The sequence below is a fragment of the Anoplopoma fimbria genome, chromosome 23 (assembly GCF_027596085.1).
Source record: "Anoplopoma fimbria isolate UVic2021 breed Golden Eagle Sablefish chromosome 23, Afim_UVic_2022, whole genome shotgun sequence".
NCBI lineage: Eukaryota > Metazoa > Chordata > Actinopteri > Perciformes > Anoplopomatidae > Anoplopoma > Anoplopoma fimbria.
The window spans coordinates 7,470,967-7,484,344 of NC_072471.1; the positions used below are offsets into that span (position 1 = coordinate 7,470,967).

Genomic DNA, 13,378 nt, shown 5'->3' on the forward strand with positions numbered 1-13,378 from the left:
ACACATTTGCAAACTGATGCTTGTGCATGTTTACACCCTGACAATAAGGAATATCATACAATTTTTTTTCAAATAATGAGAATTACTTCATTAGTCTTTCTATTTTTAAAACATTTGTGCGTGCCTGTCCACATTAGTTCCTCAACACAGCTCATAACTTGCTGATGGTGATGAATTACCATATGGAATTTCCCATAATCCTTGGCAATTAAGGTGACCTTTCCTGTTTAATTGCATGGTGCGGGATGTGAGATAAATTGGCTCCAGGGAAATTGTGGAGTGATATGTGGGGGATTTCACAGGCAAAAATAACAATGTTGCTCTATTTGTAGCACATGCTCAGGAAAGAGTTGCTTTATTAGCAGATTCATGGGGGATGTCCCAGAACAGGCAATGATCTGAAGATATCCATACTCATTAGTGCTACAGGCAAGGTAGTTCCTGTATGTTACAAATGTGTGCTTTCATCCGGCTTTACCTTGAAAATCGCTGATGTTTGTGGTTATTTGGAAGGTAATTAACAGCCTCCAGCAAAATCTTTACAATGTGTTAAATTTAGAAAACTACAGCGATGGTGGGTCCATTAAATTGTTGTGCAGGTATATAACAACTTGGTTCTTGTATATCCAATTGCAATAACATTGTAGTCATCAAACCAATCATTGAGATCTGTGCATGTGGTGACATTGCTATAAATAAGGAACATGAGTAGTCAGATGATGAAACAAGTTTTAAACAAACCTACAGGATAGACAAACTTGTTGGGAAAAGAAAACGAGGCAAACATAAAAATGATTGTCTAAGCTGTCTGTTGTAAACATCCATAAATATTTGTTATATATTTAGACAGACTTCTAGATTTCCTTATTTAATGAGGGTTTGTTAACATCTGATGTGCATTCACTTTTAGTTTATCATCTAAATATAGACAACATCGCTCTTCATCGTAGTGATGTTGCTGTATTCCCAAACCTCAGCAATTACTTTGTACTATACAATGACAAAGAAGACTACAAAAATAAGAAAAAAGAAGCAGCATTAATGAAGCAGAGTCAGACACTTACTTACATTGAGCCAGTCATTTAATCCATTGTTTATATAAACATCTTGAGAAACGCAGCATCGTCGACATACAGTGACACTTTAGCCTCTGGGTTCCATATTCCAGCTACATTATTGCGTTGTGTGCAGTTACATATGCAGAAATTGCTACCTGTTTATCCAGCCTCTAACATAAGGCCACCAACATGGTCCAAACAGCTTGTAAACAGGGTTTGCATCTGTCAGACCTGGCCCCCTTTAAACACTGGTCTCCAACACAGTCGCTACTAGGCCGGTTTTCTCTGACCTGTGGTGAGCCAGCGGTCCTGACAGCCGGACGGATGTGCAGGTCCCAGAGTTCAGTTGTTAGCAGCAGGTCCAGGGTCTGGGATGACCGCTCGACAGCCAGACACTAATGAAGCCACTGAAGCTCCCTCCAATCTGTCTTCCTCTTCCTTCATCTCTGCTCTGTCTTCAAGTTCCCTGCTAACACGTCTTTTCCCCCCTCTGCTCCTCCATGCTTTTTTCAATTCACAGAGGGGGAAATGACTGACATCCAGTGAGCTGGCTGGCGTAATGATCATGTTATGTGACACTTGAATCCAGAAATAGGGGTTAGCCTTATTACTGGGAAATGGCTTTCCCTTGAACATGCTGAATATCTCTCTAACTCCGGTTCTCTCTTCCTCTGTCCCCCCGTTTATTCAGATCGACAAGATTATGAGCTCTATTGGGGCTGGAATAGGCAGTGGACTGGACATCAAGGACACCTCAGGTAAAATACACAAAGGTATATATGTGAGCATGTCAGTCAATCTGACTTGGATGATAATTCAGGTTTATTACAACTTGGGTCTTATTTTTGTATTTTTTGGCCACTGTTGCTATTGGTTATGATAACACCACCCTCACCAAAGTAATTCCTGTGATCTTTGAACACTGTCCAACACGGAAATAAACGGACAAGACAAGGGGTTATACAATAATTTATGGGATAGTGAGAAGATGTACAGAAGAAAAGCATTTGCAACACAACATTTTACTTAATAAAAATCTTTAGACGTTCCTCTTATCTTTGCTTTTTTTTTCTAAACCTCTGAATTGTAAGAGTTACATTTTGGTTGACCCTTTACTAACCCACAGACATGTGCCACTATTGACGATGGCTTGAAGGGCTTCACTTTTTTTAAAGGGGTCACATGCTAAAGGTTAGGAACCAATGGAGCTACAGACAGTCAACACAGAGCAAAGCACACATAGACTGCAATAGCCGAAACAGGAAATGTAGTTAAACATCCTTGATGCTCATTGGTCGACAGGAAGCCTGCAACCAGATCTTGTTAAGCTCATTGATTAATAACTGAGAGGTGGAGCCACAGAGAAATCACGAATGATAATTGTCTCTCTGCTCCTCTTGCACTAAAAGCTTTATTCATAATAACCAAAAGGAATGATGGTAAAAACTACAAATAAAACACCTGAATTAAAATTCACCTGTGTTATCCTTTCAGTTAAATGAATGTGTGGTTGAGTCTGCTCTTTGACTGTCTTGTGCGCATCAAATCCTTGGTTTTTTTTTTTCTTCCACCTTCATACCTTGAATCCACGCTGCTCATCTCTATTTACTGCGTTCATCCCCCTCTCCCCCTCCTCCACCCCCTGATCCCCTCGCCTCCTCCTCGCTCCTTCTCCTCTTTTCATCTATGAATGCAAAACCCCTGCTAACCATGGTTACCACAGGGAGAAATCTGTGCCAGAGCAACCCCCCTCCCACCCACCACCACCCCACCAAACCAGTGCACACACAGCTACAGCACACACACACACACACACACACACACACACACACACACACACACACACACACACACACACACACACACACACACACACACACACACACACACACACATGCACATATAGATGCTGCTGCATAGATACACTCAGCATGTTGTGTGTGTGTGTGTGTGTGTGTGTGTGTGTGTGTGTGTGTGTGTGTGTGTGTGTGTGTGTGTGTGTGTGTGTGTGTGAGTGGGAGGGAGACCGGCTTCTTGCAGACAAAGAAGCTGGTGCTGTTGTGATGGCTATTATCAGTGGAGCAAGCCAGATATATGGAGAACGGTAGGGTGACGGTCGACACCGTGAGAGGAGATAGAGACAGGAGGTAGACAGAGCAAAGTGAGCTAGAGAGAGAGAGAGAGAGAGAGCAAAGGGAGAGAGAGAGAGAGAGTGAGGGAATGAGGGAATGAGGGAGGAAAGCAGCGCTCAGAGAGAGGAGAGAGAGCGAGGAGGCTGCAGAAGCATACAGATGAGAGTGGGAGTACTTGATAAAGAGAAATCTACAACGCAGGGAGCTCTCTCTCTCTCTCTCTCTCTCTCTTACACACACTCCAACTCGCACACACACACACACACACACACACACACACACACACACACACACACATTCGAGGGAGCAGCCAAGCGAGCGCAACAGCTGAGAAAGAAAGCGGCTGCTGTGCCGTGCGCGACAAACACACAGTCAGTTGCCTTTTGCTTGCGGATCTATACCTCCAGACCTCCAGTCCAACACCCATCTGTGGCAGGAATTAACCCCCAGGACGGAAGCTGTTTTCTGGATACAACTTCAGCCTTCGCCCTCTTTGCATCCTCCCTCTGGCTGGATTCAGAGGAGGCAGCATCTGGACACCTGAACCTACCCCCTTTACCCGCTCGCACCCTTGCATGCTGACCCCCCTCCATCCTCACCATGCCTCTAGCCTAGCCTCCACCTCCTCCCTCTCCTCCTCCTCCTCCTCCTCCTTACTTCACCTTTCCCCCCCCTAACCCCCTTCTACCTGCCTCCCTTTTTACTCCCTTCCTCCTGCTGCCTTGCCAAAAGACTCGTCGAAAGCATGGCGGGCTCCTTCGATAGCCACTTTGCCCGCCATAACATGATGTGGCAGTGCCAGCTGTCTCAGCCGGATTGTCGCTGCTACCGCGTGGACGGCTACTCCTTACTGAAGCGTTTGCCCCTCCACCCCCTCATAGGTCCCCGCTGCCCTCTGCAGTCCGTGGGCCAGTGGCTGGACTCCATCGGTCTGGTCCAGTACGAGAACCACCTGCTGGCCAATGGATTCGACAACGTCCAGTTCATGGTGAGTGTTTGTTTTTGGGGGTGAAAAAAAGGAGGTAAGAGAGTTCTTGGTGCTGGGAGTTCAGGATGGGATATCTTCATACAGCATCTTTCATTCTAGTTGTTTTTGTCTTTGCTTTAAATGTAATCTCTCTCTGTTTGTTCCACCTTCCTCAAAGCTCTCTCTGCTCCCTCGGATGTAGACCATCAACTCTCATCATTTTCTTGACATTTTATTAGTGTGACTAGGGTTCTCTCTTTCATTTAGGATTTCCTCCTCTTTCTATCATCCTCTCTCTTCTTATTCCTCTCCCATCATCGCTGCCTCTCCCCACTGATGCCATGTGAGGTCCTCCTACGCATAGAAATCTCCAGCATAAAGCTTCAGGCATACATGCTCATACTACACTGAAAAATGCATGCCAAAAAACATGCTTGTTTCATGGTTTTTGCACACAATTGTACATGAGCTATCACAGAAACCCAGCCACCTGTAGCCGGTGGAGATGAGATGCAACCTGTTTTCTAATCTGATGGTCTCCTTCATCTACAGTGACGTAGACTGAGAAACTCGCTGGGTCATTTCGTATTCAGAAACTCTTTTGATGTTTCTCATGGGTGTGTGTGTGTGTGTGTGTGTGTGTGTGTGTGTGTGTGTGTGTGTGTGTGTGTGTGTGTGTGTGTGTGTGTGTGTGTGTGTGTGTGTGTGTGTATGTGTCTTAGTTAGTCTTATATCCACAGGGAGAGAGGGTAAGTGAATATGAAGTAGGAAATGAGGAGAATGTGGGAAAACGAAGAGAAGCGATGAAGTCGTATTGAGAGAAACTGCAGCAGTGGCAGAGAGATGCTGACTGGAGGACTTTGAGTTGCAGACCAAAGACTTTAATGTTTCGGGGTTTTAAATGCAGTGTACTAATATTATAAGAGTATTTTTTATGGCCACCAGAGAAGAATGTGTTTTATTTTACAGTTATACCGTTTGGACTTCCATCAGTAAATCTTCTTCCCCGACATGAGGTCAACTAGCAATGTATGTAGGCATTTGTAGGAGTATTTATGTATATGTGCATTCTGGTCCTCCACTCAGCGTGACCTGCATCTCTTTCCTTTAGTTACCCTGGCAACAGGATGAAATCACAGAATCTCCCTGTTTCTTTCTTCATGTGTTTCTCCCTCACATGGTCAGGGCATTATGTAAAGCTAGGGTTAGCTATTCTTAAAAATTTAGCATAAGTAAGCTAGATTTTTTTAAATTAGCCAACAGAAAAACTCAGCCCAGTGTTCCCAACTCTTTTACAATGAAAGTATCTCGCAGCTCTAGCTCCAAAAATCGCTGAATCAAGAAAGAAAGAGCAAAGTCTGCAACACTGACAGCCCGTCGCTTCAGGCCTCCCTCCAAAGCCGCTACCCTGAAATTATCATAATGAACGTGAACAACAAACATGGCTATTGTTAGCACTCACAGCTGTCAAGCTAGCAGTTTGTGGAAGGCTCCTGTGGCGCTTTATGAGTGTACAAGCAGAGTGGATGCAGGTAGACTAGGCAGGCAGCCCCTTTATCGTGGTTGTTCGTTTCCCTTCAAACATCTCGGGTCTCTGCAGTGGCTTATTATATTTTTTCCATATCAACCAGTACCCTCTTCTCCCTCTCTATTCCATCTTTTGTTCCTCATGTAAAGATTTATTGACATGATGTTACGATCAAAAAAGATGTTGCCATAGCATATAGATTAAAAAAGTGATTATATTAGGACAAAGTGGAGTGAAACCACTAGTTATTGATCACATGAAATAAGAGAAAAAGAGAGAAGAGAAGAACAATACATCATAAAATGAAATTGGGGAACATTCTCTATATTACTATTATCCCCCCCCCCCCCTCTAAAACCTTAATGAGTGCAGAGTACTACCTCCAACACAAATGTTACTTTTTGTACATATTCCACCGCAAAGAACAGAAATGATTTCCCCTTAATGTGTGCTAACTAAATCAAAACTTAAAGCAGCCATAATCCATTATGTTTTTGGCCTCAAAAAGCTCTAAGAACAATAAGAAAAACTATCGCAATACTTTGTAATAGCAAACATGTTTTCAAACAGTTGCCTCTTTCCACATGTAGCAAACATGACGTGACATTAGCATTCGAAAATTCACCGTCTTCTTCTTTTTTGGTTTCTACCAATGCATGATGGAAATATCTGGCTCTTAAGCTGCTAAAAAAAACAAAACAATGAGCTGAAAGACACTAAAACGCTCAGTATAGATGAGAAAAGCTTTCAAATGAGACAATCATTTACCCAGTGTTAATATTATATAACATTGTGCTGCTATAATATCAAATCTTATTTAAATCAGGAGTCAATGTGCACATTGTTTAGTTCACAGGATTTCTTAGCTTTTCACAATCACAAAATCATAAAAATTCCATACCTTTTACTGTTATCCGTCAGTGAGGGAATTCACAACAATCTCATGTTAATTAGATAAAGTACTTGCAGAAATCACGTCTTCAAAATATTTTCTGTCTCATATTGAATCTGAAGCCTTTTCTTTGGTCTTTTGCTGTGTCTGTATGAACGAGTTGAAAAAGGAATCATCGCAGCAGCTGTGTGAATGAGTTAACCTTTTTTTTTGTTGCCTAAAATGATATTTCTCTCTCAGTAATGTCCCTGCAGGTGAACCCTCCCATCGTTTACAGCCTTTCCTCTTCCACTCACATGCCATCATATCAGCGAGCAATCTTATTTTTACTCCCAACAGTTTTTGGCAACCCTTCAGAGAGACTCTGAAGGATTCTCTGCTCTCCTGGACTCGCCCCTCTTGTCTTAAAATGTTTCTCAATAGCTCAGTCATCTCAAAATGCCTTTGGATACAATTAATATTGAAAAGAGCTGAGATGAAACAGCCTTACAAACATCATGGTGACTTCAAAGTCCCTTTTGTGACTGGGCCTCTCTGCGGGTCTTCCTCTGTTGAAAGGCGTCCCACTTGGAGTTTTTAACCTCTTTTTTTGTTGTGTTTGATTGAACAGGAAGACATTTAATATTTTGCCACCCTTGGGAAAACTCCATGGCTACCAAGAATTGATATTAATGCAGTTGCAGCACAGGCTGCTGGGATTACATTGGTATTTGCAGCTCTCCTTTTTGTCTTTGGCTGTGGATTCTTCAAGGAGATGTTTGGGTCAAATTAATTCCAGCACCACTCAGTTAAGGCAATCAAATTAAATGGAAGATTCAAACTAAAACAAGTCCGCACATTAGAATTTTTTTCTTCCTTTTTTCATTTTCGGGCCAGTTCAAGTTCATGTGTAGAATTGATTGGTTTTGCAAATGAAATTGACCTTGATTCTGATCTGTATCAGTATACGTCAGTGAAAAGCCGCCATGTACCGGAATGTATGCATGTATGTATGAACTCATGCACATAAACATTGGACCATTGCGGTCTACCATTACCATTCACCACTAATGGGGGTCACTAGAGTGGGGCGTGTTTGCTCACCTTAACCAGCTAGTAGAGGACAAAAGCTGCTAGACTGATGGACAAATCTCAGAAGGGCTGAGTGGTTGTTATGGAGACAGCGTTAAATGTGAAGGACACGGGATGGAGACTAATCACGCCCATTTCAAACGACTGCACATGAATGTATATAAGAGAGAGAGAGAGAGTGATGTGGGGACGGACAAATAGACGAGGGGATTAATCACGCCCATTTCAAACGACTGTACATGACAGTATATATGAGAGAGAGAGAGAGAGAGAGGAGCTGAATAAAGGAAGTGGAGTGACAACAACCACAGCACACATTTGCTGGCTAGACAGCTGACATACTTGAATGAGCATTTCTGATATTTTTTTTTTCTTCCTTTCAATAAAAAACAACAACATAAACTTTATTATAATAATTGATTTTAGGGGGGCAACACATCAATAACATATTGCTTATAAAAAAATGATATGGTGAACTTGTATTTAAGCATCCAGCAGATACAGAGCAACATAATCATTCATTTGAAATTGGGTTTTTGGCTACTTGATGAATGTAAGATCTTCCTTTTTTGTTTTGGTTTCTACCAATGCCTGCTTAAAGCTGCTCTTTGTTCACCTGCTAATCAGTGCCATTGTCTGTGTGTATTTGAGGCGGGGCAGGTAGCGTACAATCTGAGCTTTTTGCTGAAAACAGCTGCCTGTTGCTGATGAGAAGACTGAAAGAACAGAAAATATGCAAGTTTATTTGTAAAGCACATTTAAAAACAGCCAGAGTTGACCAATGGGATGTATAATACAAATAACACAAAATAACTTGGCATAATATTCATTCTCTATTGGCTCGGTTTTCGTCTCCACCAACTCTGATGTGAAATATCTGGCTCTTTAAGTCCCTAACATTGCCTATCTGTTGTTTGGTGCTGGGCTGGTAATGTACAGTGGGTTTATTAGAGCTTTTTCTCTGAAATTGGCAACCTGCTACGACTGGAATCGGTGCTGATGAGAACAGTGAGACGGAACCAAAACAGTGAACGGATGACTAATTGTCAAATCAGTTGGATTTTGATTATTAAGCCGTTTTCATTGCAAAAGACTGGCATTATGTGTTCCTTCAAATGCATGCAATCAGAAAAAGGGTGTCGTGATGGAGAGAAGTGTCTCAAGATGTTCAGAGCTACTTTAACTGTGGCTCTTAGCCATCTTTATGAGACGAGTCGGTAGTAAAGAGCCAATTCACCTTGATTAGTCCTCTGTCTGCAGTTACACTGTCACTGTTAACACTCACCATTACCATCAAACATACAAACACAGCAATGCTTAGAAATGTGAACAGAATAGAAGTAGAGGAAAGAGAGATATGGAGGATCGAAAGTGGAATTGATAAGATTAAGCACGGTTTGTTATCGCTCACTTGAGAGATAGATACTAAAGAAATGTTTGTAAGAGTCACATAAACTGATGATTTGTGGACTGCGGAGGCACCGAGACACACAAACAAATACAAAGATTTTAATATAAAAGCTCCTTTATCAGGATGTTTTTTTTTTTTTTTTTTCTTCAGGCGGCACAATGAATCGAAAGAAAAGATAGAAGCCGGTTGATAAAGACAAAGGAATTGCAAAGATGAATGGGGGCGCAGTGCAAGATAGACAGCAGAAATGAAGAGATGAAGCATGATGGCATGCAGTGTATACTAAAGAAACGGCCTCCGATAAGAGCAGCAGTGAGGCTAGTGAAAATAATGAAATATTGTCAATATTCATATTTTATTCAAAGGTGGCACCTCTAATCCTCCTTTTGAAGGATTTTTTTTTATCCTTGAAGTGAAATCCTAAAGCTGCTACCAATTTCACATATGAAATAAAGATAAATGCAACCCAAACAAGTTTGTAAAGGAACCAAAACGCATTTGAATAACGGACTTAAAGTGAAAGTGAGGACAGAGAAGATATGGTTTGAATAGTAAGTAAGAGAGAAGCAACAATATAATGAGAACAAAGGGATAAGTTATTTGACAGCAGAGCAACGGAGGATGGCAAACAAACGAGAGAGGAAAGGCGAAGCATGAAAGGAACAGGACGGGGAAAGAGCAAGATACAGTAGGCGGAGCGTGATATGTAGTACTCCACTAAGCCCGTTGGTGCAGATAATGGCCTTCACCACCATCACTGAATATCAATGTTTGCTCCGTCGTTTGGTTTTGCCTCAACCTCCTGCCGCGGTGCATGAATTTTAATTCCCGTGTTTGTGAGCCACTGAGGCGGTGTTTTTTAAGTGCTGTGGTCGAAGTATCACAAGCTAATCACAGGCCATGGCATTTTTTTTTATCAGCACTCTGGATGCTAAACACCTGTCACCACCAGTGAAAATGCATTGTTAGTGTTCATACCAGCTCTGCATACCAAGTGTTTGGGAATTCACCATACATGTGCAAGATAGAATAACTTAAAGTGGCCCTATTATGCTTTACCACTTTTCCCCTCTTCTTTAGTGTGTTTTGTACTTGTAAAAAGTTCCTTAGAGTGTGAAACCTGAAGTCCACGCCTAAAAGGAGTTACCCTCAAAAGCTCCTGAGCTCCTGAAACGGCTCCATTGAATTCTCTCCTTCACTTCTGTAACTTTATGAGGTCATAATGTTACAGAAGTGACGTAAAATTCCTTCTGGTTAGTTTGGCCCTCAAACAACAAAAGAGAGAGACGGAGTTGAAGCTCCGGAGAAAGAGTTTTTTTTTAAATGTGAAAAGTTGACCAATCACAACAGAGCGGGATAGCTGACCAATCAGAGCAGACTTTGCTTTCTGGAGGGAGGAGCAAGCGTTACAACGGAGCGTTTCAGAGAGAGGGTGAGAAGAGGTGCTGCAGGACAGGATGATGAGGAAAAACAAGGAGGATTATCAGCATTAACGCATGTAAACATGTTGTAACTGTAAGCTGAGATAAAAATATGCACCCGGATAATAGCATAATAGGGCCTGTTTAAGGAGGAGGAGTTGAGCCTAAAAACGTAATGGCAGATATGGGACAGACATAATTTAATGTTTAGACAGAAAGCGAAACAGAGCAGGTTATGTTTGGAGATAGAAATAACAAACATGAAGGAACTCCATCTCTTTCTTTCAGGGAGCAATTAGTCATGCCTTTGAATCCCCCCCATCATCGTCTCGGCTCTGCCTCTGTGAGTTATTACTCTGCCGTGGAGTTGGAGCGTGGTAACTGCAACCCTTTGCTCTGGGCTCTATTAATCAGCCTGGGAGCTGATCTATGAACTGCACTCTCCTCACAGAATCCCCCGGCCTACAGGTCGGGGAGGAAAGTGTGGAAGGAATAAGTGTAGCCACAGGATCAGCCCAATCAGCTGCTGCTGCTGCTGTCTGAGGTTTCATGGTGTCGGGACAGACTGGTGCAGCCTCGGAGACAGAGTTATACTAATGAGCCTGCAGCAACACAGTTCACTTTAAGGGGCTTTACTCTCCAAAGTGTGTTAACATTTCAAACTTTCTTTAATCAAGGCGGAGTTTAGAGTAGCCGCCAGGGGATATAAATTCCCCCACAAAAAAAGATCATGGATTAACTATGTGTTTATTTAGTGATTGGTACTCATGGTTTAATAAATTGAGGTGAAAAAATGATTTGGAAGCAGAGTAAAGATGCATTAATGGAAACAGTAAGACTTTCAACAAGGACCTTTGGCCTTCAGAATAAAAGGGGTTGTGATTGTTAGATAGATTTTTATTTTTTATTTTTTTATTTAACCTCTATCCAGGATGCTCCCTTTGATATTTTGAATCTCTTTTACAAAGTGGTCATTGGTTATTTTAAGTCCATTAAAGAGGATCTGCATCTGTTATATATGGTTGAACTATATTACCATGCTTCATCACAGCTGGGCGTGGTCACAATTACACCACACCTAGATGTGATGTGTAGTCTTCTTGGTTCAATAGACTTCTACCTTTTATAGCCGGAGGGGCCAATGCATTTTTTTCTTTCCTCTAAAATCTGTTGTGGATTTACTCTGTTACCCCAAACAAATGTATTGATTTATTTATTTACATCCACTGTTTCTCACCAAAATGCACTCTGAGAATGCATTTACTCCATCTTAAACAATTTTACAAGTTGATATTTTACAGTACTTTAAGCCTATGTTGTTTACATCCATATTTGGCTACAAGTCTTCTTCTTCTTGCCTTTTGATGGCACATTGCTACGTATCTTGGCGAATTTCTGCCACTCGCCTTTCGATCAGTGGAATAGTCTGAAACTGGCGAACGTATGTGTTCACAAAGTTTGTATGTTTTTTTAAACATAGTCTGGTTTATTAATCCAAGAGCACATATTACTTAACCGATTGCATGGTTCAACACCATGTGCACAGATTTCCACATCGAAACTTTAAATGTCCTAATGTGTTACATTTTGTTAGGTTTTCCAGCATATTCATGTTTTTGTGGAGAACCACACATTTATCCCTGGGAGATTATGCCAAGTATGCGACTAAAATCTTCAGAACCTGCTCAGATTCATTGCTTAGGGGCTCTTCAACAGTTCGATCTGAGAACTTCTGTACATAAACCCACTCATATTTTACTAGAGGACTTAAGACAGAAACCCTCGGTTTGCTTGAATTTTAATTCCAGCACTTCTGTTCCATGTTGTTTGTCAAGTCTTGACAAGTTTGTAGACTGGTTCAGTTCAAACTGGAGCTCTGAACAGAAGTAAAGTAAAGGAAGGAAATAAGCCGATATCTGCTATCCACCTGTTTTTCCCTGCTCGTCTGTCGGATGTTTATCACTGTTATTAGTTCGACAGGAAGGAGATGTAGACGGACTGACAGGTGTAATCCTTAAATCCCACAGAGTTTACAGAATATATAGTGTGTGAGTGGATGGTCCTCAGTCTGCCTCAAGGCTACGCTCACATTCCCTCTCCTCCTTCTATATCTGTACCATCATTGTGGTGATTACCTCGCTTTACTTCTTACTTCTGTCAGAAGGTATATATATCTGGTGGTATTTCATGCTGAGGTGGCCCTTCTCTATGCTGCTCTTTCCTCTCGGCATCGCACCTTTCCTCTAATTATCTGTGTCCGTGAAGACTCCTGCTGACCCTCTGGAGGGCAAATAACTGAGAGGATTATTAATGTAAGAAACTGTGTGTGATACCCACACAGGGTTATAAATAAGAATATCAAATTTGTACTCTGCCCCGTTCTATTGGTTGTAGCTTATCTTTTAATTTTTCATTGCTTTCCTGTCTTTTTTAAGTCATGTCCTCTGATATTTTACTCACACATTGAAGAATAGAGGGTTTTTTGCCTCATAATCTGTGGCAATATCCTGTTATTTCCATTGTAGTAGAGTGTGTATTCTTGCACTTAATCATATAAACTCCTACAAAATGCTATTTGGATTTAGTGGAGACTTTGGAACCATTAGTGTGTGTTTACTGATGTGGGAGTTGTTGGTAATATTCAGAAAAGCATCAGGAGGCAAAGCACATCCATAAATGGTTTGTTTGGTGTTGAGTCACAATCTGAACCAAAAGACCAAATAATACACACACTTTAGTCTCCCATTCCCTTTTTTTAAATTCTACTCAACTGCACTTCAACCACTTGAATAAGACCATTTGCTGTAAAAAGGGTCTTTTTTATTTTACTTTGTTTTACTTTTTATTCATATGTTACTCACAAGTATCAAGTTAAAATAACCTGTGACAGTCAAGTGG

The 13,378-nt window shown here is 41.5% G+C and overlaps 1 protein-coding gene across 1 annotated transcript in view; it reads left to right on the forward strand.

The window, feature by feature from the left end:
* anks1b (ankyrin repeat and sterile alpha motif domain containing 1B) overlaps positions 1 to 13,378 on the forward strand; it is a 202,142-nt gene that overhangs the window by 145,043 nt on the left and 43,721 nt on the right. Inside the window, exons 16-17 of the mRNA XM_054624412.1 lie at positions 1,750 to 1,816; positions 4,072 to 4,178. Coding sequence (XP_054480387.1) covers positions 1,750 to 1,816; positions 4,072 to 4,178 — 174 coding nt within the window. The remainder of the gene's footprint in view (positions 1 to 1,749; positions 1,817 to 4,071; positions 4,179 to 13,378) is intronic.